The sequence below is a fragment of the Arvicola amphibius genome, chromosome 7, assembly GCF_903992535.2.
Source record: "Arvicola amphibius chromosome 7, mArvAmp1.2, whole genome shotgun sequence".
Taxonomy (NCBI): Eukaryota; Metazoa; Chordata; class Mammalia; order Rodentia; family Cricetidae; genus Arvicola; species Arvicola amphibius.
In genome coordinates, this window is record NC_052053.1 from 91,659,481 (window position 1) to 91,686,957 (window position 27,477).

The 27,477-nt window shown below is 44.4% G+C and overlaps 1 protein-coding gene and 1 non-coding gene across 2 annotated transcripts; both read left to right on the plus strand.

The window, feature by feature from the left end:
- Positions 1 to 159: 159 nt before the first annotated feature.
- Vipas39 (VPS33B interacting protein, apical-basolateral polarity regulator, spe-39 homolog) lies at positions 160 to 26,161 on the plus strand. Its single transcript, XM_038337904.2, has 20 exons — positions 160 to 338; positions 2,750 to 2,842; positions 5,214 to 5,316; positions 6,122 to 6,262; positions 8,136 to 8,174; positions 9,603 to 9,667; positions 10,171 to 10,227; positions 11,120 to 11,212; positions 12,047 to 12,080; positions 12,647 to 12,749; positions 14,441 to 14,468; positions 15,367 to 15,440; positions 18,633 to 18,708; positions 19,278 to 19,412; positions 20,000 to 20,041; positions 20,592 to 20,681; positions 23,003 to 23,089; positions 23,590 to 23,679; positions 24,077 to 24,181; positions 25,267 to 26,161. Exons 2-20 carry the CDS (start codon positions 2,750 to 2,752, stop codon positions 25,285 to 25,287), a joined length of 1,476 nt encoding a protein of 491 aa, XP_038193832.1. The 5' UTR covers positions 160 to 338; the 3' UTR covers positions 25,288 to 26,161.
- LOC119820046 lies at positions 7,562 to 7,668 on the plus strand. The gene has a single exon (XR_005286327.1). It is a non-coding gene; the product is annotated as a U6 spliceosomal RNA (small nuclear RNA).
- Positions 26,162 to 27,477: the final 1,316 nt, after the last annotated feature.

Below are 27,477 nucleotides of genomic sequence, written 5' to 3' on the forward strand. Positions count from 1 at the left end.
ATCCTGCTGAGCCTGTTGGGATTTGTAGTTTTGTTAAACAATCCTTCCGATAATTGCGGAAGGTCACGCTGAAAGTAAAGGAAATGACCTAGCTCGATGCGCAAGGGCTTTTGGGAATGGTAGTTCAGAAGCCCCGCGGCCCACCGGGAGAGCGGAAGGATGACAGAGGCCAAGGAACTACAACTTCCAAGACGCCTTGCGGCTCTTTCACCTTCTTCAGCCCCTCTCGCGACTGTCCCACTTCGGTCCCTTCTCTATGCCGCACAGCCTGTTTAGAAGGGCTGGTCCGGTGGCTGTGCCTGGCGCTGTCCTGAGAGGGAGGGCTCGGTGTGGAAGAGGTGAGGGTGTCCGAAGCCCCTGTCTGGGCCGCGTGTCTAGTTGAACCCACCTTTTCCGCATCCTTATTCTTTTCCTGTCTTCTTTGAGGCGTCTCTACATTCTCACTACCGACCTGATTCTTCTGGTCGGGACCATTCTTGGGAGTTAGTATGCTCGGAGCTGGAGCTGCCCGTGAGCCTCAGCAGTTAATTGAGAACGCAGCATTTGGTTCTGAACGAGCGTGTCCTCTCCCAAGGACCCTCCAGGCTCTGGCGTTGTCGTAGATACGTGGCTTTCTGGACGTTCGTCTCAGGTCTCTGTTCCTAAACGTCGCCTTAAAAGCTAGCCTAGCTTCTAGTAGCTGCTATCTACAGTGCCCCGAGACAAGGAGCGCCTTGGTTGTGGGGTTTTGTTTTTGTTTTTTCCTAATGATCTGTCTCCCTTACCTTGTGGACCCTCAGGTACAGGTGACAATAAGATCAAACCTCGGAAGCATTTTAAATCCCGTTGAAGCATCCTTTTTGGTCACTGTGAACATTGTACAGGATTGCTTTATGCCTTCTTAAAATCATTAGATTGTTACCGTTTTACTTGCCAAGTAAACCAGTCTCTTTTGCCGCTAGAAGCACTGATTGATACAAGGTATCCATTGCCGTAGTCTGGTTAAAGGTTCTAAAAATCCTCTCGTGGAATATTGTTTTGTTAGACACATTCCTTGTTTATTCGTAGGTACCACTGTAAAGATCTGTTGTAGTGTTCCTAAGAGTGGAAAAAAAAAAAAAAAAGGTAGAAAGGTCATGAAAGGCAGAAAAACCTGGGCTGTAGTTGGGACTCGGAGTGATTAGTAAAGAGGTTTTCCTGGTCAATGGGAGTCTCCCAGGCCTACCTTTTCAGACTGCTCTGAGGACAAATGAATGACAGAGGTATTTATGAAATTGCACACATGCTAGAGACACGTACATGTTCTATACACATCTTCAGTATTTGTGGCCTGGTTTAGAATTTCTCTTAATTTTTTAGGATTGCTTTTTAAACTTTTTTTTTTCATTTTGGTAGAATGCTTTACTAAAAGGTGTGAGGCCCAAAGTTAAATTCCCACCACTGCACATACATACATACATGCATACATACATACATACATACATACATACATAAAATGTCTCTAGTTTTAGCTGGGCAGTGGTGGTGCACACCTTTAATCCCAGCACTAGGGAGGCAGAGGCAGACAGATCTCAGAGTTCGAGGCCAGCCTGGTTTACACAGTGAGCAAGTTCTACATAGAGAAACCCTGTCTCGAAAAACAAACACCAAAATAAATAAATAAATAAATAAATAAATAAATAGATTGTTTTGTCTTAGGTACCATTTAAGATTACGTAATAAAAGCTAATGATGGACATATTAGCTTTCTGTCAGGCAGTAAGACTTTGCATGTATTTCTAGTTTAGTCCTCGTTCTTAATAAGGCAGAATTATACCTGCTGTGCCCATTTCAGATGAGGAGATGTCAGTAAGGTATTGGATGCCTAAAAGGCTGTAAAGTCCAGTGTTTATGAGCTGCTAGGCATTTTGTTAGGTTTTCTAAATACTGTTTATTTTTCACTATAAACCAGTAAAGCAAGCTAGCATTTCTCCAAGGCTCAGAAACAGAGCCATTTGCCTTTTGACTTTGAGACCCTATCAGGTGCTGTGGAGTTTTGGTTATTGGGTTAAACCACAGTACCCACTTTTACCCAGTTTTAGTTAAAAAGAACTTGTTTTCACCTAATTTTAGAACAGTTATAAGAAGAATTTGGAATCTCTTGGCTAGTATTATTTTCTTTCCTTGGTCATGATCCCAAAAATTGGCCCCATAATTGACCACGTGATTAATAAAATAACCATGAGTTGATGATACAGGCAAGATAATTCTGATTCTTTTAGTTGTTTTCCCTTCATTTGTGGCAGGCACTTAAAGAGCACACAGGGAGAGAGGGACATTCATTAGCTATGATCAACTATAGTCTTTCCAGAGCCTAGAAGGGTGTCTCAGAGGTGGCACTCAGTAAATATTTGTTAATACATGAATTCACTTGTTCCATTTGGGCAAGCTTTGGCTGATCTTTGTATGTTTGGCAAAACTATGGTGAATGCCTAGAGTGTCTGCTTCTCTTATAGCATCCCCTTTGCTTGGGTACCCTAGCTCTCACGTGATCCTTCAGGAGGAAGACGATGTCTTGCCCTTTTTATAGTTCTCATAACACCTGAGAGTACTTGAACTCTATTACAAAATGAATGTTTGTGTCTGATAACATGATCTGATGAGTCTGGCTTCTGTGGCAGGTGCTCTGCCAGATTCTTTCCTACAACCCTTATTTCTGGGAGCCGTTAGTAGTGTAACAGTTTCTGGAGAGATCCAGAAGGGACCTGGACCTGCCTTCCTTTCCCTCCAGATGAGCCGGACAAAGGGTGATGAGGAGGAGTATTGGAACAGCTCCAAGTTCAAGGCTTTCACTTTTGACGATGAAGATGATGAGCTCTCACAGGTAGGTGTCCACAAGTGCTCAGAGGCATACCTTCCTCTCGGGTGCCTCTCTAAAGCTTCTCTTCTCCAGTAGGCTCGGAATGTTAGGTGGATCTTCAGAAAAGCCTGCGTTGGCCACCTACCCTACACGAAAGACTTACGATCATCAACTAATGCCTAGAAAAGCCTCACCTAGCTCAGTTTTCAAGGCTCTTGATTCTGGTGGGTAGCTATGGGCTTTGGACCTGGGATAGGCAGCATATCGTGGTGCAATCACATGGTAGAAGAAACTGTTTACCTCAGCCAGAAAGCAAAGAGAAATAGGACAGCCTGCAGCGTGGGGGCTCTACCTCTCAGGTTCTACTTCCTCATAGGGCTGCCTTGAAGACTAAACTTATAATGTATAGGCCTTTTGAGGACCTTCAAAATCTGAATATATAGTGACCTATGAGATGACTCAGCCAGTAAAGGTGCTTGCCACAAGCCCGGTGACTTGAGTTTAGTCTCCAGAACTGACTCCTTAAAGTCGTCTTGCTTCATGAGGTTCTGTTGCTGTGACAAATGTGGTGACCAAAGGGAATTCAGGACATGGCTTACTTCAACTCACAGCTCTCTGGTCACACTCCATTCCCGAGAGACGTCAGTGCAGGAACCTGGAGGCGGAAGCTGAAGCAGAGGAGCGCTGCTTATTGGCTTGCTTAGCCTGCTTTCTTGTAGCACCCATGACCTCCAGCCCAGGGCTGGCACTGCCCAAAGGCGAGTCGGGTGGGGGCATCTTCTCAGCTGAGGTCCCCTCTTCCCAAGTGCCTCTAACCTGTGTAAAGCTGACATAAAGCTAGCTACCACCACCTGTCCTTCTTTGCAGTGGAATGAGTATACCTGTATATACACATGATACATACATGCACATACACTAGATTAAAATTAGCAGCCTTCATGGAGAGAAGCCCTTAAAAAAGAGCTGACTTTATCCTTACTATTACCTTTTAAAAGAATTACAAATCTTTTATTCATGTGATAAATTTTTTTGCTGTTATTTCTGTCTTTTTTTTTTAAACAGGGTCTCATGTAACCAAGGCTAACCTTAAACTTGATAGATAGTTGATGAAGACCTTGAACTTCTGATCTTCCTGCCTCTGTCTCCTCCCTTTTAACTCTTTTTTGTTTGTTTGTTTTCGAGACAGGGTTTCTCTGTGTAACAGCTCTGGCTGTCTTGTAACTTGTTCTGTAGACCAGGCTTGCTTGAACTCAAAGATCTGCCTGCCTCAGCCTCCTGAGTGTTGGGATTAAAGGCATGCACCACCACCACCTGGCTCCTTTTTTACTTTTAAAAAATTTTTATTATATGTATTTATGTGTGAGGGTGCACATGAGCCACAGTTCGTGTGTTGAGGCCAGAGGACAGCTCATAGGAGTCAGTCCCTTCCACCATGTGGGTCCTGAGGATTGAACTCAAGATCATCGGGCTTGGTGGCAAATGCCTTTACTTGTTAGCCATCTTGTAGGTTCCTGTTTTTTTTCATTTTCTCTCTTCTTTTTGCCCCATCTTTCTGTCATGGTGTCTCACCGTATAACCCTAGCTGGCCTCAAACTCACAGATCTGCTGATCTCTCTCTCTCTCTCTCTCTCTTTCTCTCTCTCTCTCTCTCTCTCTCTCTCTCTCTCTTTTTAAAGATTTATTTATTTATTACGTATACAGTTCTGCCTGCATGTACACCTGCAAGCACCAGATCTCATTACATATGGTTGTGAGCCACCATGTGGTTGCTGGGAACTGAACTCAGGACCTCTGGAAGAACAGTCAGTGCTCTTAACTGCTAAGCCATCTCTCCAGCCCCTGCTGATCTCTTGAGTGCTGGGATAAAATGTATTCTGCTGAATCCACATACCCAGGTTTTGTTTTGTTTCTTTTTAATTAAAAATTTATTTTTTGTTTCTTACTATAGCTGCCTCCATCTCGTGAGTGCTGGGATTACAGGCATTACCCACCACACCCAGTTTATATGGTTGCTATTTTTAAGATGGACTCTTGTATGTTACTTAGACTAATCACAAATTCTTGGACCCAAACCATCTTCCTGCTTTTGTCTTCTTGGCAGTTGGAACCAGAGGTACACACCCCTGCACTTTGAAAGCTTGTTTTTGAAAAATGACCTATTTGGGAATAGTCATTTTTGGAGATGTAAGACTCAGATTTTGCAAACAAATCGTAGATAGAATATGAATAGAATTCAAAAGTGATTGAATCTTCCACTGACCACAATGGTGTCTACAATACAACTTGATTTCTAGGTGGGATTTAGACTGCAGATAGTCTTTGGCACTCACTAAGTTAGCAGTGAGACAGGAGGGAAGTGAGCACTGCCAGACGACTGCTTTATCTTCCTCTCCAGTTAAAGGAATCCAAGCGGGCAGTGAATAGCCTTCGAGACTTCGTGGATGACGACTATGACGATGACCTGGAGCGAGTCAGCTGGACTGGAGAACCCGTGGGAAGTAAGCGGAAGAGACCCTGCGAGGGGTTCTTGTCAGGAATGAAGGCTGGTCAGCCTGGGAGTTAGCAGCAGGCAGAGCCACATGGAGAAACACAGCAGTAATGCCTGTGTGACTTTCTGGATCTGCTGTCCTGCAGTGGATGCTTGGCTGGCTGTTTTTAGACTCATGGGGTGCTTGTTAACATTGCAGATTCCTAGGCCTTATGTGGTCATATTTGGGAACTGTTAGCTTAAGTAAACGAGCTGTTAAGTCATAACATGTTAACAGTACTACAGCTCTTAGCCAACACATTTTAAATATATAATACCATTTAATTTCTTCATAGACTCTGTTTAGGATGTATAGCATGATTTGAAAACAAAGAAAGGAATTGGCCGGGCATGCCTTGAATCTCAGCACTTGGGAGGTAGAGGTAGGCGGATCTCTTGAGTTTGAGGGCAGCTGGTCTACAAAGTAAGTTCCAGGACAACCAGGGCTACCTGTCTTGAAAAAAAAAAAAAGAACAGCAAACAAAAAAAAGAGTGAACTAGAAAAAGGCCCAACCTAACACACACCTAACCTGCTAAATTAGTTTCTTTAGTAATTGTTCAAGAAACGGGAGAGGCAGAACGTTGTTCCCTGTATCTGAAGGCTGTTTGGAGCTCCTTCCATTTGTTCAGCCTAATGATTAGCCTATTTGATTGTATCTTTCCGGGCCTCCTGCTGGCCAGGACACCAGGGTCTCTTGAATAGGCTTAGATTTGTTGACTACTGGGTGTCAAGGACTGATGTTGAGGAGACTTACTCAGTTCTTACCATCCTGCAGGCATCTCATGGTCCATCAAAGAAACTGCTGGGAATAGCGGGTCAGCCCCTGAGGGGCGTGACCAGCTAAAGGGCCGAAACAGTTTCTACACACAGCTCCCCAAACCTCCATCCACCTACTCTCTGAGCAGCTTCTTTAAAGGTAAGGAGTGGGTGAGGGACGGGGATGTCCTTCACTCATCAGGAAAGCTCGGGCTGCCGTTTTCATTGGCTGGAATTCTCATCTGAGCAGGCAGCTTAGTGCTAGGACTGGGAGGAATGAGAAGTCCTCAGCATGTGTAGAACATATATGAAATTGACAGCCCTGTGTCAGGTACTAGAGACACTGCCTAGATCAATATTCCTCCTTGCCTTTTATCACCATCCTCTAGGGAACCTTTGTGTGTCCCTGGTGGGAATGTGTAATTGTGTAGCCACTTTGGAAGTTAGTGTGGCAGTTTTTAAAAAGTTGACCAAAGGATTAGCATTTGAACCAGTATCACTTCTAGGTAATTAATAAACAAATTGAATGCAGGCTCTTGAGCAGATGTTTATATGCTGATGTGTGAAGATACACTGTTCACAATAGCCAAAAAGATCTAAATAGTGCATATGTTCCTTCTGCACTAAAAGGATAAGCAAAACATGGAATACAGATAAAACAGACTGTTAACTTAAATCGGAATGAAAGATATGTGTATCATAGGGATGAACTTTAGGGAATTATACAGGGTGCAATAAGCCACAAAAGAGCAAATACTGTATTAACCCCACTCATGTTGATAGATGTTAGCACGATTTGGGAAATAACCAGGCTAGCTAAAAGATAAACAATTGTATTTTTATGTATTATAAGAGGAAAAACTCACAAAACAGGAATGAGAAGTCCAAGCTCAGCTGTGTCATGAGGGAGCCGCAGAGAGAGTGTACCTGGGCCATGCGCCACATTTTTCCCCCAGATCCCACCTCTTAAAGATAATTGGTTAACAAGGCTTCCCCATCAGATAGATAGATAGATAGATAGATAGATAGATAGATAGATAGATAGATAGATAGATAATTGGTTAACAAGGCTTTCCCATCAGATTTAGATGGATGGATGGATGGATGGATACGTAAGGTAGAATGGCAAGTTTGTCAAGAATGTCCAAGTTTGTAGAGGGAGTGGAGAATTACTGTTTACAGGCAGAGAGTCTCAGGGATGGTGAGAGTCATTGTAGGACAGTGTGAATATACTTCATGCCACTAAATTCTACACTTGAAGATGTTGAAAGTCACCGGGCGGTGGTGGTGTTGCGTGCACCTTTAATTCCAGCATTCAGGCGCAGAGGTAAGAGGATCTCTGAGTTTAAGGCCAACCTGGTCTACAGAGCAAGTTCCCAGAAAGGTTCCAAAGCTACAGAGAAACCCTGTCTCGAAAAACCAAAAACAATAACAAAAATCTATGAAAGTGGTAAATTTTGTGCTGGCTTAGACAGCACATATACTAAAATTGGAAGAACATAGAGAAGATTAGCATGGCCCCTGCGAAAAGATGACACACAAATTTGTGAAATGTTCCATATTTTTACATTTTATAAAACCAAAAAAGTGGTAAATTTTATGTATATTTTACTATACTTAAAATTTTTCTCTCTCACCGTTGTTTTACTAGGACATCAGATTTCTGAAGTTGAATAAAAGATTTTATTGTATTTTATTTTGTTTTTTATTTGTATGAGTTTTTTTCCTTTATATACGTCTGTGCACCATTTGCATGCCTCATGCCCACAGAGGCCAGGAGAGGGTGTTGGTGCCCTTCAAACTGGAGTTACACATGGTTGTGAGCCACCATATGGTTCCTGGGCATCAACCTGGTCCTCTGGAAAGGCAGCCAGTGCTCTTAACTCTGAGCCATCGCTCCATCCCTGAATAAAAGCTTTCTAAAGCCTGCTTCTCCATAGTGTATGTCAGGCTCTATGTGCCCTATATCGTCACCAATTGTGGGTGGTCTGACTTGAACTGTTGACATCTTCCTTCTGTGTTCTTTCCCTCAGGCAGAACTAGACCTGGGAGTTTCCAGTCCCTGTCTGATGGTAAGCTTCAGCCCCTTTTCTTGATTGCTATTTAGGGTACAGCCTGGAGAATCACGGGACAGGTGGTAATTGGATGAGTAGATTAATTTTCCTCTGAACCTTCAGAAAGTGTCTGGTGCTACGTGAGGAGGTGGAAGTCACATAGGCTTCATTGCTGGGTATGACTGCTTGGGCTGCAGGCAGGAAAGAACGGAGTTCTTCCTTTGGCCATGGAGGTGCCCCAGGAGACAAACGGGTGGTTGTTTTGTTTTGGAAGGAGGTTTCACTGGGTAGGTAGCACCATGGGTAGAGGACTTACGTCTGGCTGTGTCGTGGTCACTGTTCTGTTGCTGTGCAAAGACACCATGGTGAAGGCAGCTAGTGTAAGAAGATGACACTTCGTCAGAGCTGCTCAATTTCAGAGATTCAGTCCCTTATTCATGGCAGGAAACATGGCAGCATGTGTTGCAAGGGGAGGGCCTCTTGTTCGTCCCAGCTGCCCAGAACTGAAATAGCCACACAAAACCTGTATTAATTAAATCACTGCTTGGCCCATTATCTCTAACTTCTTACTGGCTAACTCTTATACTCTATCCCATTTCTATTAATCTCTATATCACCACATGGAAGTGGCTTACCGGCAAAGATTCAGCAGCATGTCTTACTCTGGCAGCAGATCCATGATGGCTCTCCCACTCCGCCTTTCTTCCTCCCAGCATTCAGTTCTGTCTTCCCGCCTACCTAAGTTTTGCCCCATCAACAGGCCAAGGCAATTTCTTTATTCATTAACCAAGAAAAGCAACACATAGACAGAAGGACCTCCCACACCAAGCATGCATGATGCTGGAGCAGTATCTGAGAACTACATCCTGATCCATAGGTAGAGAGAGAGACTGGGCTTGTCATGGGCTTTGGAAACCTCAGAACCTGCCCTCACTGACACACTTCCTCCAACAAGGCTACACCTCTTAATCCTTCTAATCCTTTTAAATAGTGCTACTCCCTGGTGACTAAGCATTCAAATTCATGAGTCTATGGAGGTCATTCTTATTCGAACCACCATGGCTGGTTGACATGCACTTGCTCCCTGATCTCAGAGTTGTCCTTGACGTCCACACTTTTGGTATGCCATACACATGCCTGCATATGTACTTACATGCACACACGCATGTGTGCACATATAACGTGGGAAGGAAGCAGGAGAGAAAAGAATGATAAGAAACAAGCAGCATAGCTGGGCGGTGGTAGGGCACGCCTTTAATCCCAGCACTCAGGAGGCAGAGGAAGGTGGATCTCTGTGAGTTAGAGGCCAACCTGGTCTGCAGAGGGAGTTTCAGGATAGCCAGATTACACAGAAAAACCCTGTCTTGAAAGAAGCCAAAAAAAAAAAAAAAAGGAAAATGAAACGGTGCACAGTACCTTCTAAACTGGCTTCTGGTTCCTTTTCAGCTCTGTCAGACACGCCTGCCAAAAGTTATGCTCCAGAACTGGGGAGACCTAAGGGGGAATACAGAGTGAGTTACAGAATTTCTCTTCCTTTTTCCTCTCTTACTTACTTAGTTGTAAAATTACATTTATTTATGGTGTGTGTGTGTGTGTGTGTGTGTGTGTGTGTGTGTGTTGGCCACATACCAGGTACAGATGTGGCACTCAGAGGACAACTTGAGGGAGTAGTTTCTCTCCCTGTGTCATTAGGTTTCCATCAAGTACCTCTCTGCAAAATCATGTCACCAACCTTGATTTTATTTTTCTAAAATCTGGTCTCCCTCTGTAGCCCAGGCTAGAGCCTGGCATTCACCAGATAGTCCACACTGGTCCAGAACTTACAGGAATTCTCTTGTCTTAGTCTTTCAAGTGTTGAGATAATAGTTGTGAACAATCGTGTTCACTTCGGTTGTATCTTAATATCAGTGTGACAATTCTTTCCCATAGGTCAAAGATTGAATTTGAGGCATAGATGTGGTACATTAGTAATGCTGAGCCCCAATGTATGATTCGTGTGTTGCTAATATTCCAGGACTATAGCAATGACTGGAGCCCCAGTGATACAGTGCGACGCCTCCGCCGGGGCAAGGTAAGGCTGCTGACGAGAAAATTGTTAGCAGAGTCTTTGGCAAGGCAAGCAGCATATTCCACAGGAAGGATTTCTTGACTTCCTCTCCTGTTCCCCTTTCTGAATTGGAGTGGTTTTTAGGAGCAAAGCAAATTTACTCAAGTTAGGAGTGAGCTGCAAAATCTTTGACTCTCTGGGGTTTGGAGTGGCTTCGCCAGCATAGGGGAAGCAGTGGTGGATGAGCGTAGCCGTGGTGGTAGAGCACACCTGTAATGCTAGCACTCGGGAGGCGAGGGTAGGAAAATGGCAGAGTGGAGACCCTCTCTCAGACCTGCTCTTACCTCACAAGAAAGAGAGTTAATTTTTGTACATGGTGTGGGATAAATGTTGAGGTTAGTTTTTTTCTTTTTTAATATAGATCCCAATCTTTCTTAGCACTGTTGGAAAGACTTTTTCTCATTGAAATTTGGGAGGTTTTTTTAAAAAAAAAATTTTTTTAATCAGTTGATTATTTAGTGATAGTCTTTCTTGTGTGAAATTCTAGGAGAGCAGATGAGTGTTTTGGTGGGCTAGGAACAGGAGGGCATGAATGTCAGCATGGACAGAGGGACTGTTTAAGGGTGATAGAAGTTTCCTGTGTCTCTGTTGTAGTGGCTACTAGGATGTAGGCACTTTCAAAGCTGAGCTATACACTTGCATAGGGTGAGTTTTATTGTATGAAAGTTACACATGAAGAAAAAGTGATTCTCTGTTGGTTTGGTCAAGACTTGAAGGCATCAGCATCCCCCAGGGCATCACATGGAACTAGGGTATGGTGGGCCCTGCAGGTTCACAGAGCACAGAGAGCTCTCCAGTGACCAAGGAATATGGGCAGTTGTCTCCCTTACGTACTGTCTGTGTTCTTACTCGGCAGGTCTGCTCACTAGAACGGTTCCGCTCCTTACAGGACAAGCTGCAGCTCCTAGAGGAGGCAGTAAGCATGCACGATGGAAACGTCATCACTGCGGTGAGTGTGAGCTGTGCTCTCAGTTGTCCAGTAGCTCCTGAGAATAAAATCAAGACAGAGGGGTGCATGGTAAGAGCCTGGCTTTCTTTCTGAGGCATAGGGTTCTCAGAAAGTTTGCTCCTGGCTCAGCCAGTGGGATGTGCATTCTATGTGGTACTGTTCATTGTCACCAGAAATCAGAAGGCTGCCTCTATCTTATGCAAAGTATCCTGGCAGCAGAACTGTGTGAGAGTAGTTTCTCAGCAGACAGGAGGTGGAGTATCTCTCAGCCAGTGTGACACCTAGAACATGGCTCAGTTCCAGGTGTCCGTCCTTTCTCCTGCCCCACAGAGAGGGTGCACTCTTGCAGTGATTTGTTGACAGACTTTCTCTGTCCCACCAGTCAGCTCTGTCCTGCTAGCCAGCTCCCAAATAGCCACGCAGAGACCTATTAATTATAAACACTCAGCCAATAGCTTAAGCTTGTTACTAACTAGCTCTTACATCTTAAACTAACCCACATTTCTTACCTATGCTCTACCACATGGAGGTACCTTCTTTCAACACATCATGTTTATAGCCTGCTTCTTCTGTGTCTAGCTGGAAACCCCCGTGACTCCTCCTTCCCAGCATCCTCTCAGATTGCCTCTCCCTCCTTAACCTCTTCCTGCCTAGTTATTGGCCAGTCAGCTCTTTATTAACAACGATAGCAACACATCTTCACAGTGTACGAAAGGATTATTCCACATTAGTGATTCCTAATAGGTCACTGGCCTTATTCCTAGCCATGAGATAGTCAGGGCAGCCTTTGGATATGAAACACAGGATGCATAGTCTCTGTCTCTTTCCTTCTAGGTTCTGATCTTCCTGAAGAGGACCCTGAGCAAAGGTGAGCATGGCTTGAGGGAGGTCTCCACTCAGCAACACATGCGGCTTTTATGTCAGAATTCACTAGGATCAAATCTAGTTCAGAGGCAGCTGGGGTGGCCTGTGACTTAAGAGGACAGCCTTCTGGATAGGGGTTGTGTCTGTTGAGAACACACGGGCTGTGTGTTTGAGGAAGTGAAGTACCTGCTGTTGGTGTGACTGAGAACTCAGAGGCTGACTGAGTGTTGCTCTAGACCAGCAGTTCTCAACCTGTGGGTCATATCAGACATCTACATTACAATTCATTACAGTAGCAAAATTACAGTTATGAAGTAGCAATGAAAATAATTTTGTGGTTGGGGGTCACCACAACATGAGGAACTTAAAGGGTCTCAGCATTAGAAAGCTATGAGCCATGGCTGTAGAGCAGAGAGGCTTTTGATGGTAATGGGTTGAGATCAGGAAGAGACCATTAGCTCTTGCTGGGCTTTCATGAGACGCTTCAGATGTGTGAGTGGAGAAGCTAGTCTCGGACTTGAGTGTTAGGTTGCTTTACTTCGTTCTCACCTAACTTCTTCCTACATGCAGAGATCCTCTTCCGAGAACTGGAGGTACGCCAGGTGGCCCTGAGACATCTCATTCATTTCCTTAAAGAGATAGGGGACCAAAAGCTGCTTTTAGATCTCTTCAGGTAAGATCTGAGTTTCTGGTCTATGAAGTTTATTAGGTGCATTTTCAGAGAACTCAGTGGGGGGCAGGGTACAAAAAAATTGAAGACCCTGTCCTTTTCCAGAAACACCTAGAAAACAAGCTCTTGAAATGTGCCGGGAGAATTACACCAGGATAGCACAGGACACAGCCTGGTAGCATGGTGGGGTGTTAGGAGTCAGCCCCAAAGTCAGCCATACTTGGACTGTGTGTGTGCTATTACACATTACCCTGTTATCTTGTGCAAGTCACTAGATTTCCTGAGAGTGGGTTTTTCCCCTTGTAAAATGGAGGTGGTGGTGTCTACCACACAGGGTAACAAAGACTGAAGTGAGTAGGCTAGAACAATCTGTCGTATTAACCAGTGTTTGTCAAGCATTTTCTTCCTTTCCTTTCCTTTCCTTTCCTTTCCTTTCCTTTCCTTTCCTTTCCTTTCCTTTCTTTTCCTTTTCTTTCCTTTCCTTTCCTTTCCTTTCTTTCTACCGGGTTTCTCTGTGTAACAGCCCTTACTGTCTTGGAACGCACTCTGTAGACCAGGCTGGCCTCGAATTCACTGAGATCCACTTGCATCTGCCTCCCAACTGCTGGGATTAAAGGCATGCACCACCATCGCCACCATTGTCCAGTGCCAAGCATTTTCTTATACATCACTGGATTAAAGGTTACCTCTTGTTCAAGTGTAACCAGTGATAAGCACAGTAGAAGAGGAGGTGTCAGATTCCCCATGGGAGTTTCATGGAAGCGCTAGGATTTGGGTTGCACTAGGAGGCTAGGTGAGAGGTGGACTGTCTGCTTGGTGCTCTTCTACCATCTTTTCCTTCTCTAATTCCACTCAGTGGGATGATTTCCTGCTCCTGGGTTAAACTGTGTGCGTGTTTTATCCTTTCCCCAATGTCAGTGAAGGTGTTAGAACCCCCAGGGTTTGTGGCCCAGAGTAACTCATTTACCCTGTGGTCAGGGTATGGGAGAGCAGTTTAATCTGCTGCAGTGGACGTGCCCACAGAGGCAGGCTGGTGCTCTCTCTGGCTTTCCTTTCCAGTCGGGGAAGTCTTGGCAAGCATCACTTCTGAGCCAAGGCAGTGTTGTTAGTTATGATCTCTTCAGAATAAGGAGGGAGCAAAGACCAGATACATCATTTTCTATATGAATGAAATGAATTGTGTAGAACGTCTGTTGCTAAGATTGTTTTGACAGAAAACAGTTTTTTAAGTAAAGAAGCAAACACACAGGTGGCCAAGGGCTAGGGCCGTCTGTTTAAGCTCTTAGTGCCCTGTCCTGCCTGTTTCATTTAGTCATAACTAAATTAGGGAACAGTAGGTCCATAAGTCACCCCTTGTTTTGAAGTGGTTGAGGTGGGAGAAATATAAGAGTAGGGGCTGGAGAGATGGTTCAGCGGTTAAGAGCACTTGGCTGCTCTTCCAGGTGTTATGAGTTCAATTCCCAGCAACTACCTTGTGGCTCACAACCATCTGTACTGGGATCAGATTCCTTCTTCCTCTGTCTTCAGAGAAGACATACACATAAAATACATGAATAAATAAATAAATAATTTAAAAAAAAAGAAAGAAATACAAGCGTAGGGCTTGTGTCTATGTAGAGACGATGAGTGGAACTGTTCCTTCTAAAGCTACACCTCAGTAGATTAAACTGTCCGCTTCCTTCTGCTTTCCCCAGGTTCCTAGACAGAACAGAAGAGCTGGCGGTAAGTGTGCTGTTTGTTTCTGTTGGGAGTCTGTTTACCAGGCATCTAAGCCAAAACTCAGCCTAGCCACCGAGCTGTCCTGCCAGTTGAATTGTTCCCTTCTCTTTGTTGATGCAATCTAGAGGACAGGTATCCAGGAAATGACACTGCCCACCCTATTCTCCACTCACACACATAAACATCTATAGTCTAGAAGAACTCTCTGAGAGTAAAGAATTTGGGTTTCTAGAGCATAGAAAGTCTACTTGCAAGCTGAGGAGATGGCTCAGCAGATAAAATGCTCACTATGCAAGCATGAGAACCCTTTGTCTGGGTCCCCAGGATCTGTTGAAAAGTTGGGTGCAGTAGCTCTGCGTCTGTGAGTCCAGTGCTGAGGCAGTGGAGACGAGGATCCCAGGCTTACTGACCTGGACATTTGGCCTCCCACAGTGAGAGTCCCTGGCTCAGCAGTGAAGAGTGTGTATTGCTCCTGTGTCAGGCAGCTCAGAACCACCTGCAGCTCCAGCTTCAGGAGCTCTAATGTCTTCTGCACTCAAGCATGTGTGGACACACTTAGAATAAAGCTAAAGAGACATGTGGAGAGCAATAGAGAAAGAGCCAGATATTGGCCTCTGGCTCCTCCACATACACAAACACAGGCAAGTACACACACACATGTACACACACACACACACACACACACACATATATTCACTTAGTACTCTTCCTTTCTCATTCTGTTTTCTTCCCTCTGTGTGTGTGTGTGTGTGTGTGTATGTGTGTGTGTATGCCCCTCTCTTTGTGCTCATATGTGTATATGTGTGCTTAAGTGCTATGCCTCTGAGTGCTATCTCTGCTCTTTCTCTTCCAAGGAAACATGATAGCTTAAAATTCTGTGGCTTTTTTTTTTTTTTTGTAGCTGACCCATTATCGAGAGCATTTAAACATCCAGGACCCTGAAAAACGAAAAGAATTTCTTAAGACATGCATTGGGTAAGTATGGGGAAAGCAGTTTTATGTAGATATAGTCAGGAGAAGAAAAGAGGATGAGCTGAGCGGTGGTTGCGCACACCTTTAATTCTAGCACTCAGGAGTCAGAGGCAGATACATCTCTGTGAGTTTGAGGCCAGCATGGTCTACAAGAGCTAGTTCAGGAGGACAGGCTCCAAAGCTACAGAGAAGTCCTGTCTCAAAAGACAAAAAACAACAAAAGAAGAGAATGGAGTGGAGTGGTGGTTCAAATTTAATCTTAATGTAATAAAATTAAAAGGTAACAATTTTTTATGTACCTTGTGCATTTTTTTGTGCTATGGGTCTTGAAGCCTGAGAGTGTCAGGACTGCTGCTCTAGTGCAAGCTTTCATCTCAAATGTAAATCTTCATTAAGAACAAAGAAAGCCCCAGATGTTACTGTTCTTCTGATGGAATGCTGAGTGCTCTTGGAAGTAACTAATTTTATTGTTGCTGCCTTTGCTATAGGAAAAGCTTCCTCAGGTTAAGTAGAAATGAGCTTTTGATGATGTGGGATTCCTCTCTGTATGCTGTGATTACCGTTAATAATGAAACTGCCTTGGCCTGTTGATAGGGCAGGACTTAGGTAGGCGGGGAAAACTAAACTGAATGCTGGAAGAAAGGAGGCAGAGTCAGGAAGAAGCCATGTAGCACCACTGGAGACAGACGCTGGGAACTTTACCCGATAAGCCACAGCCATGTGGCAATATACAGATTGCTAGAAATGGGTTAAATTAAGACATAAGTGTTAGCCAATAAGAAGCTAGAGCTAATGGGCCAAGCAGTGTTTTAATAAGATAGTTTCTGTGTTATTATTTTGGGGCTGAGCAGTCAGGAACAAACAAGCTGCTCTCCATACTAGAAATTGGTGCTCGACGCGGTGCTTGAACCCACAATCCTGAGATTAAGAGTCTCATGCTCTACCAACTGAGCTAGCCGGGCACCAACAAGCGGCCTCCCTACAACATTTCAGTATCTTTCTATGCAGCTCATAGTCTCCCAGTGGCCCCTGCTCCTCAAGGCCCAGTGTTCACCGTTGTTTCAGCCATTCCTCATGGCAGGATTCCTGGGTCACATTTAGAAGTGCTTGTCAGCTGGGTACTGGTGGCATCCACCTTTAATCCTAGCATTTGGGAGGCAGAGGCAAGTAGGTCTGAGTTCAAGGCCAGCCTGGTCTACATTGAGAGTTCCAGGACAGCCAGGGCTATACAGAGAAACCCTGTCTCAAAAAAAAAAAAAAGAAAAAAAAAAAAAGACGAATTTGCTTGTCTATAAAATCCCTATTTTTAATGTTACCAGACAGATAGCTGTGACTTACCTGGGACAGTAATTGATTTCAGAATTCTTTCTGCCGTGATTAGAGGAACAGGCAACACTGTGTCTAAAGCAGTGGTTCTCCACCTGTGGGTCATGACCCCTGTAGGAGTCACATATGAGATATTTATATTACAATTTATAATAGTAGTAAAATTACAGTTATGAAGTAGCAACAGGAATAGAAATAATTTTATGGTTGGGAGTCACCACAACATGAGGAATTGTATTAAGGGTTCACAACCTAGAAAGAAGGCTGAGGACCACTGACCTAAAGGGTAGATTTAAGGTGTTTTCCACTGTCATGTGCCCCAGACTGGCTTTGAACTTGCTATGTAATCAAGAATGACCTTGAACTCCTGAACCTCCTAGCTCCACCTCACAAGTGCTGATTTACAAACATGTGTCATGCTACCACATCTGCTAAAGACAGATTTCTGTAGATTGGTACAATCTTTGGATATTTGCCAACCTACCACCATGTTGTATAATTTAATTTGCTTTTTATTACTCTGCTCTAAAAATAGTTAACAGATTAAGTAGAGTTCAGCAAAGCAAGGCACAGATCTTTATGGGCACTTGATGATGGGCTCACTTACCAGCTTTGTGACTCACTCACCAAATACCCAACTCCCCAAATAAGCTGATCCTTACTCCTACCACAACAAAGTCACTTAGAGCTGTGTATTTTGCGAACTTTCAGGAGATCCCTTTTAAATTTTCAAACTCACAATCTCTCTCTTCTGAAATAGAGTATTATGTAGCCCAGGCTGGCCTTGAATTCCCTCAGTAGTCAAGTGTGGCCTTGATATTCTGTTTCTCATATCTCCACCTTGTGAAAGCTGGGATAATAGGCATTTACCACCTCACTGGTCTATGCAGTGCTGGGGATTGAACCTGGGACTTCATGCACGCTGGGCAAGCCCTGCACCATCCACACTATATCCCTAGCTCCAGTTGGCAAAGCTCACATGCAACATCCAATTAGGTTTGCTCTGTCTCCTGCTTTTCTGTCTTGGGACACTGTAAAGGGGCATTGAGAGCAGACGTGTTGAAACCATGATGTTACACAAGTTCGAATTGGTCTTAATATTAAAAACTCAGAGTTAGGGGGCTGGAGAAATGGCTCAGTGGTTAAGAGCACTGACTGCTCTTCCAGAGGACCTGGGTTCAATTCCCAGCACCCACATGGCAGCGCACAACTGTCTGAAAATCCAGTTACAGGGGATCTGACACCTTCACACCAATGCACATAAAATAAAGATAAATAAATCATAAAAAAAATTAAAAAAAAAACCTCAGAGTTAGATATTAGGGGGTGAAAGCTGAAAGGTAAGAGAAGCAGAACAGCAAGCCGCTAGTTCTTACCTCTATAAAATTCTCAGATCAAATGGGATATCAGGTCTCTACAAGTCCTCAGACTGAGTGTCTTCTCTATGAAACCTCATAGTGAATCCTGAGCTCCTGTCTCCTCCTGCCTTATATTTCGCTCTCTACCCAGCCATATCACTTCCCGTCTCCACCTCCTTAGTGCTGGATTAAAAGTGTGGGTCACCACTGCTTGGCTCTGTTACTTTTAGACTGATTCAGTCTTTGTTACCCAGGGTGGCCTTGAACTCATAGAGACCCCTCTGCCTCTGCCTCCCGAGATTAAAGATGTGTGCCACTACTGCCTGGTCTTTATGGCTAACTAGTGTGGCTAGCTCAGCACTTGGATCTTTGAACAAGCTTTATTTGTTAAAGCACAAACAAAGTATCACCACACTGTGAGCCTCGGAAGGTTTTACCAGCCATTTTGTATTGGTGGGTTTGGTTTGCTTTTCACATAAAAGAACGACACTAACTCGTGGCCCTTTACCAGTTTGCCGTTTTCAGCAGAAGATTCTTCACACATACAAGACCATTACACGCTCCTGGAACGCCAGATCATCATTGAGGTTAGACTCCTCTCTGCTTTCTGCATTCAACATCTAGGCCATCCTTTGCTCTGCACATGCCATTTTCCCGCACAGCCTTTTAATTCTGCTCTTTTCCTTGATTGTTCTTAGGCATGCTGCTAGTCTGGAAGTATTTCATATTTCCTCTTTATTCCAGATTGTTTATATCATCTCCACTGCCAAAATTTCTTCCCTTCCTTCCTCCCTTCTTTTCTTCCTTTTCTTTTTTTCTTTTCTTTTTCTTTCTGAGACAGGCTGGCCTAGAGCTCAATATGTAGTAAGGCCATGAACTCTTGATCTTCCTGACTCCCTCTCCCAAAAGAAGGGATCACAGGCATGCAATACCAAGCTCAGCTGTTGAAATCTCTTAGTTAAACTTAAAATCTATGATCCATTTATGGAATTTAGTCCTCCCTGGGATGTCCTAAGCAATTTCTGTGTTTTTCTCTTTTGCTTCATTCCTAGGGTGGGAAACACAACTGTTGTAGTAGGATAGGTTTTTTTCCCTGCCTTTTGCCAAAAGACAAATGGATATTGTTCCTTTTTTCACTTGGCTTACTCCGTCACAGGCAAACGATCGCCATCTAGAGTCTGCGGGGCAGACTGAGATCTTCCGAAAGCACCCCCGCAAAGCCTCCATTCTCAACATGCCGCTGGTGACGACGCTTTTCTATGCCTGCTTCTATCACTACACGGAGTCCGAGGTACAGGCGGAGTAAGCACGGAGCATTGTTCAAATCCAGTGTTGTGAGGTATCGTCAGGGGGCTTTTGTAGTTTTAGAAATCACCCAAAACTTCTCAGGCCCTCACAAGAGTGAGAGAGCCAAAAGGGACAAAGGTTTAGGAGGGTTTGTATGGCCATGTATGGCTGACACACTAGTAGGGTATTGGGTGTCTCTGATCTGGCTCCCTTAGAGAGAGAGAACAGTATTATGGTGATGGATTGCTCTCTGTTTACAATGATTCTTTTTTTTTTAATCTTATGTGGATGGGTGGTTTATTTTCCCACATACATGTCTGGGTACCAATGCATGCCAGGTACCTATGGAGGCCTAACAGGGTATCTGATCCTGTGGGACTGGAATTATAGATGGTGAGCTGCCCCATGGATGCTGAGAGTTGAAGCCAGGTCCTCTGCAGGAGCAGCTGGTGCTCTTGACCACTGAGTCACCTCTCCAGCCCTCTTTTCTTTTTTTAAAAGTTTAGACCTCAGCCAGGCAGTGGTGGCTCACACCTTTAATCCCAGCACTTGGGTGATGTCATCAAAGTTTCTTCTCCCCTTTCGTCCTAGGGGACCTTCAGCAGTCCCATCAACCTGAAGAAGACATTCAAGGTAGCATTTCATTAGTTCTTTTGTAGAGTAGTGTCAGAGTTTTGCATGGAGTGTACATTACATGATAACCCTGTACATGTCCAGGGTTAATGGTAGAAAGCCAGGAGTTTGTGGGAAGTGAAAGAATCTTAATGTTACTGCAGCAGTGTGGGGCTTGGAAGATTGGAGATCTTAGATGACCTGAGAAATTCATTGATTTTGTTTTTCATTTTACATACCAACCCCAGTTCCTCCTCCCTCCCCTTCTCCTGTCTCTCCTCCCCCATTCCATCTCCTATCCACTCCTCAGAGGGGATAAGGGATTCAACAAAGTCTGACATACCAAGTTGAGCAGGACCAGGCCCTTCCCTCTATATCAAGACTGAGCAAGGTATCCCACCCTAGGGAATGGGCTCCAAAAAGCCAGTCCATGCACCCGGGATGAGTAGAAATCCATTGGTTTTAAGGAACAGGATCAGTACCAGCAAATATAGGCACTTTTCTAAAATTCTGAAGCACTCAGTGAATGCATTTCTGTTTCCCCACACCTCTTCTGGCCGCTGCCCTTCAGATCCCAGATAAGCAGTATGTACTGACAGCCTTGGCGGCTCGTGCCAAGCTTCGAGCCTGGAATGATGTTGATGCCCTCTTCACCACAAAGGTAGGTGTCCTGACACTTGTGCTTCTGAGGCTGCTGGAGTGAGAAAGCCTTCGTAGGTCTCTCAAGTTCTAGGTGCCAACGAATTTTCTTCCAGCCTTCAGTGTTCCAAAATTTTAGATGTAAAGAAAATGTGAAAAAAGAGTCTAGTCTCTACCTACTAATTTATTAGCATTTTGAATTTTCTTCTTCTTCTTCTTCTTCTTCTTCTTCTTCTTCTTCTTCTTCTTCTTCTTCTTCTTCTTCTTCTTCTTTTCTTCTCTCCTCTTCTTTCCTCCTCCTCCTCTTCTTCTTCTTCTTCTTCTCCTTCTCCTCCTCCTCCTTCTCCTCCTTCTTCTTCTTTTCTTCTCCTCCTCCTCCTCTTCCTCCTCTTCCTCCTCTTCCTCCTCCTCCTCCTCCTCCTCTTCTTCTTCTTCTTCTTCCTCTTCTTTCTTCCTCTTCTTCTTCTTCTTCCTCTTCTTCCTCTTCTTCTTCTTCCTCCTCTTCTTCCTCCTCTTCCTCCTCCTCTTCTTCGGTTTATTTTTATTTATTTTGGTTTTTTGAGACGGGGTTTCTTTGTGTAACCTGGCTGTCCTAGAACTCGCTTTGTAGAGACCAACCAGGCTAGCCTTGAACTCACAGAGATCCACCTGTCTCTGCCTCGCAAGTGTTGAGATTAAAGGTGTGCGCCACCATAGCACACCTTTTGCTTTTTTGTATACATTTTTTTCAGAGCCATTTGAAAGTAAACTCTGTGTGTGTGTGTGTGTGTGTGTGTGTATCACTTTATTCAAGCATTTAAGTATTACATCTCAAGAAATTTAATATTAATACAATTATATTATCATAAATATCTGCTATATATGCATCACTTTCAAATTAGAGGTTGTTACTGTTTTTAGTTGTGGTATTTTTTATGATTTATGTGGATGAATGTACCATGTAAATGGAGTTGTGGGTGGCTGTGAGCCACCATGTAGGTGCTGGAATTGAACCGCAGGCTTCTACAAGAGCATCAAATACTCATAATCTCTGAGCTGTCTCTCCAGGCCCTGTTTTTAGTTTTTGTTATTTAGTTTCTGTGTTATTAGGATCCAATGATTGTATTCAATCCTCGGGTATGGCTATAGTCTCTGTTTAAATATTGTGTACTGTAAAGTGTATAGTATGGTAGTTTGACTTCTATAATGGAATGATTGCTGTAGTCCAAACTAATAACATCTATTCTACATCATCACCGTGTGTGTGTGTGTGTGTGTGTGTGTGTGGTGTCTGTGTTAGTAATCCCCTGAAATGCTGCAGTTTTGGCAAACTTTTAGTTGAAGGTATATAATTAGCTACAGGCTTCCTGCTGTACTTAGAACTGAAGATGTATTTATCCTATATTATTACCATACTCCTATTTTTCTTTGCCCTGAAAAACATTGTTTTTTATTTCTGTGTATTTGAAATTTTTTTTTTGGTTTTGTTTTTTAAATCTCATATAAATTAGATCATGCAGCTTTTTCTGTGTCTGGTTTACTTCTCTTAGCATAATAACCTCTAGGTTAGTCCATGCTATCATACATTTCAGGATCTTCTTACGAATGAATGTCATTCCATTGTGTATATCTGTGTGTACATGTATACACATATACACCACAGTTTCATTTTCTAATGATAGACACCTTTTTCCTATTTTAGGCCATTGTGAATAATGCTGCAATTCATATAGGAATGGTGACATTGATTTTTAAATTGTGTGTGTGTGTGTGGTTTCTTTCTCAGGATTGGTTTATCTGAGGTCTTTTGTGGCTCCTTACAAATTGGCTTAAATTTTAAATATAAATATTTTTTCATTCTAACCTTGAGAATTTTCTGCTTTTTCTTCCTATTTATCATTTAGTTATGTTAACTACTAATGCAACCAACACTGTCTACAAAAGTCTATAATGAGTTAGGAGGGCTGGGGCTGTGCTCAGTGATAGTGGAGTGTGTAGGTAGCGTACACGAAGCCTGGACTCATTTTTCAGCATAAACAAGAAGAGGTTCTTTGTCTACCTGCTCCAGCCTCACTGGGGAAAGTGCTTCCCAGACCTCACTGCGCTTTACAAATGAGCGAGTTCATGTGTGTGTAAAGATGGCCAAGTAGAATCTTTCTCTACTGACAAACTCCTGGTGTGTAGGGTATTCATCTCTTACTCCATTTGGGAGCATTCTATCCTCTACATTCCTTGACTTTGAAAAATCCATCTCTCACTGTTTCTCCACCCCTCATCCTGTCTCTACCGTGCTCTTCTGATCTGATCATGAAACACAAGCCAGATGGGGGTGTCTGGCCCACCTGCTGCTTTCCTTTCTTCCAGAACTGGTTGGGTTACACCAAGAAGAGAGCGCCCATTGGCTTCCATCGAGTCGTGGAAATTTTGCACAAGAACAGTGCCCCTGTCCAGGTAATGGCTCTGAAAAAGAGCTAGTGATGGGGACCTGAGCTGTTCTCATTTTCTTAATGGTAGCATGATGGCTGTGCTGGGCCTTGAGATAGAAACAGGCAGGGAGGAACATTCCTGTACAAGTACTCCTAGACCTTCCTTGAGGAGCCATATGGAGAATTACGCACTGTTCCTATGATTTAGGATTGCTTGTAGGCACAGATGTCAAGGGACAGCAGGCATGCCCTAGACCAGCTCTAGAGCACGGATGTCAAGGGACAGGGGGTGAGCACTGCCTTGTGGTCTGTGTATCTGGCTGTAGGGTGAGAAGGACTGTTCATCCCCTTCTCCTGAGGCAGCAAGGACATGATGCATCACCTCGTTTCCCACTGCAAAATCATGGTTCATAATGGCACTGGCAGACATTGGGTATTGAATTCTTCCTCCTCCTTTAGAAATTATGTTTTTCTACCTAGGGAGCCCTGTGTTTTCATCATTAATCAGAGTCCTTTCTCCTACAGATACTGCAGGACTATGTCAATCTGGTGGAAGATGTGGATACAAAGTTGAACTTAGCCACTAAGCTCAAGTGCCATGATGTTGTCATTGATGTGAGTCCCCAAGAAGGAAACCCTGAGTGAGGTCCTGGGTGGAGAGTCGGGGACAGCATTTGCCCCAGATCCCAAAATATCTCAGCAGTTTTGACTGAATGGACCAGATAGTCCGGCGAGAATGAGTTTGGACACCAACACTCTTCTTTGTTTTCAGTCTTCCAACTGAGTTCTGTCAGCTTTTAGGTTGAATTTGGAGTCATTAGAACTGAGTCAAGCTGTACAAGCTCTGTAGGGTACTCCTCTCCAGGATGGGGTTCTGTGGATGCTGTACATGCTAACTGTAGTTTGTAGTTTGTTGTCCCTTCCCTGAGCACAGGGGCAAAGAAGCAGTGACATAAAGAGTGAGTCCCTCAGAGAAGGCTGAGTAGGGATTTGATTGTGTTTTGGTGTGCAGACTTGCCGAGACCTGAAGGACCGTCAGCAGTTGCTTGCATACAGGAGCAAAGTTGATAAAGGATCTGTTGAGGAAGAGAAAATCGATGCCATTCTCAACAGCTCGGTAAGTATCTCCACATACCCTCCAGTGAGCCTAGGAGACTGTTCACAAAATAGCATCAAGTGTCCGCTCCCAAGACCTAGGCGGGCGCCCTTAGCTGAGCTACATGGATCCAAGACTCAGCCGTGAGCTGAAGTAGCAAAAGCGGTGTTTTCACAGCAGAAGTCACTCGTGAGATGAAGCAATAGAAGAGTAACCTAAGACCCCAACATGAAGCTGAGCTATGAGCGCTGATCAAAGTGATAGCAGGAACTACAGAGCACATGATACAGACTCTATATCCAGGCTGTATGCTCCCTTAGGACATGGTGGTGACCTGCCTGTTGGCAATAAGAAGGGAATGAAATAGAATCAGTTGTCTGAGAAGCCCAGCCAGTTATCTCTCACAGTGTGAAATCACTGAGCTTTTCACTAACATGGAACTTAGTATTAGGAATTTTGACACCTGTGCTTGCTCACTAGTAAATCTCTGCAATAAGGAGGGCAGAGCCAGATTAACACTCTAAACCAGCAGTCTGTAAAATACAAAACAGGTGTTTAATCTATATATCTCTGAATAAATGAACTCCTACCTAGTAAGAGGAAAACTCTTCTTGGGGCTAGGGAGCACTTTAATCCGTAAAGTGCTTGTGCATACACATGGATCTCAGTCCAGTCCCCAGCACCCACATAAAGGGCATGGTGGCACGTGTTTGTAATCCCAGCTCTAAGGAGACAGAGCCAGGAGGATCCCTGGGACTCACTGGTCAGTCAGCTAGCTAGCCTAATTGACAAGTTCTAGGCTAGAGAGATCTTATCTCAAAAAACAAGGTGGATAGCATCTGAGGAGTGAATGGTACCCAAGCTTGCAAGTTAAACACAATCTTTGCTGGCTCATGGCTACAGTCCTGACCCTTGGGAGGCTACAGCAGGGAGATCAGGAGTTTGATGTTAGCCTGGGCTGTACACTGAGTTCAAGGCTAGACTGGGCTACATAGAGACACCGTATCCCAAACAACAAAACAGCCCCAATCCAGTCCTTATTCCCTCTTTTATTTCATGGTGATAAGTGAGAGCTGATCGTGCCTTTGTCGTCTGCTTTTCCATAGCAAATCCGATGGAAGAACTAAGTGTCACGTGCTACCCTGAAACCTGCCTCACTTCTCATTTCTGCCTATGGAAACAGAGCTTTCTTCTTGGGAGGGCCACAGCATTCAACCACTTGAGCCTGTTATTCACAGGCAGTGCCTGCTGCTTTGGGGACAGAAACCAGATCTATGCACGGGACAGATCTAAGGGCCAGTATCTGAGGCTCACAGGAAGGATGCTCTGCCTCCGGTGCTTACCCAGGTGGGAGCCCATCCTGGGTAAGATGTCACAGAGAAATGACTGCCCCAGGAGGACATCTGGACTAAGAGCTACAGGTATCACAGGGTGGTCGTGACATTCCTCTCAGCCATTATGACCGAGGACCTGGTGTTGGACATTGGCATTTCTGCTCTGCAGGAAGTCAGGACAGAACTAAATTGGCTCTTCGAGGGCCATAGGAAGGAATACCAGTATTGCTCAGGACCTGTTGGAAACCAGACTCAATTTTCTCAAGCACAGGGCCACACATCTTACGACAGACTCTTCCTAGACATTGGGTATCCTCAGCCAGTACCCATCTGCCGTCCCTGCCCACTTTTCGTTCCTCACTTAGGGTCCCATCTCATGTGCACGCTGGGCCGCGTGCCGTCTGCTTCACCTGCCCCTCGCCTTCGGCCTCAGACAGTCTGACGTGGAATGCAGAGTCACCAGTGCTGAGCACTCTTCTTATAGGCAAAAATCTTTGACCAGAAGCAGCCACACGTCTCCCTTGGGCTACCGTGGCAGCACCTCACTCGGGTATCTCGATAGGGGTTTTTACTTGGCCTGCTGGGGCCTTCAGCCATGTTAGATTCTGCCCTGTGCCCCCTGAACTGGATTTCCCTACACTCCTAATAAAACTGCTGCAGTCTTGGTGCCTCCTCTTCCCCATCTGTTACTCAGGGCATGATGGGTCTCGTGTGCATCTGTGACTGCCCCAACTATCAGCATATGATGCAGTGTGACAGTGTCACCATGAGGCAGGAGTGTGCGGCTAATAGTCCAAGAGACAGAAGCCCTGACTCTCCTCAGCTCTGCTGCTCACAGTCTAGTGCTGGGGAGTCCCTTACTTTGGGAATCCATCTTCATCTGTAGGAAAACCGCACCATGGTCTGCAACTGTAGCATTCTACACTCTTGATGAGTGGGTGAAGTGGTAGGAAAGTTGGCCATGCACACAGTCTAAGACAGTGTACTTCTTAGCTGGAGGCAGTTTGGGCCTGCAGGAAATATTTAGCAATGTCTGAAGGTGTAGTAATGAGGCTTTACCCGAAATGATCACACGGAAACTGTATTCTTTTAAATACTGCCTGGCCCTTTAGTTGCAGCCACTTACTGGCTAACTCTCACATCTTGATTAACCCATTTCTATTAATGTGTGTAGCACCATGAGGTGGTGGCTTACCGGGAAAGATTTAGCATGTCTGACCTGGTGGCTGGCTTCATGGCGACTGACTCACTTCCCTTCTTCCTAGCATTCTCTTCTGTCTACTCCACCTATGTTCTGACCTATCGGGCCAAGCAGTTTCTTTATTAATTAACCAATGAAACAACAGATAGGTAGAAACACCCCTACATCATGAAGGTGCTTTTTATTGCCATACTTAGGTATATTGGTAGATATGCTGTTATGTGCAGAAAAGACCCCCATAGCAAAGGATTATCTTGCTTAAAACATTCGTAACAGCTGTGTTATACCCTACTGTAGGGCTGGAGAGATGGCTCAGTGGTTAAGAGTGCTTCCCACCAAGTCCGGGGAGCTGAATTTAATCTTTAGGTCCCACATGGTAGAAGGTGAGAACTGACACCTGTCACAAGTTGTCTTCTGACCTTCACATGCTTGCGAGTGCACACACATGCGTGCATTCAAGTATTAAATAAAAAATCCTTTTTAAAAGGATCAGTTCCCACCTTCTGCGTTTAGCAATCATCTACAGCTCTAGGGAGCCTCATACTTGGTTACTTTCCTGAGTATCGTTTCTACTCTTGAAGAAATGAGTTTAATTGTATCAGACTTCAGTAGAGAAGCAAAGCCACGAGAGGTGCAGATAGGTTATATCTGTCCAACCTCGCCACATACTTCGCCACATACTTCGTTCGTTCTAGGGGTTTGGTTCAAGTCAAGACTAAATTTGACTACCAGTCTGTATCAAGTGGTTGCTTTTGTGTCTGGTGATGGAGTCTGAGTTTTAT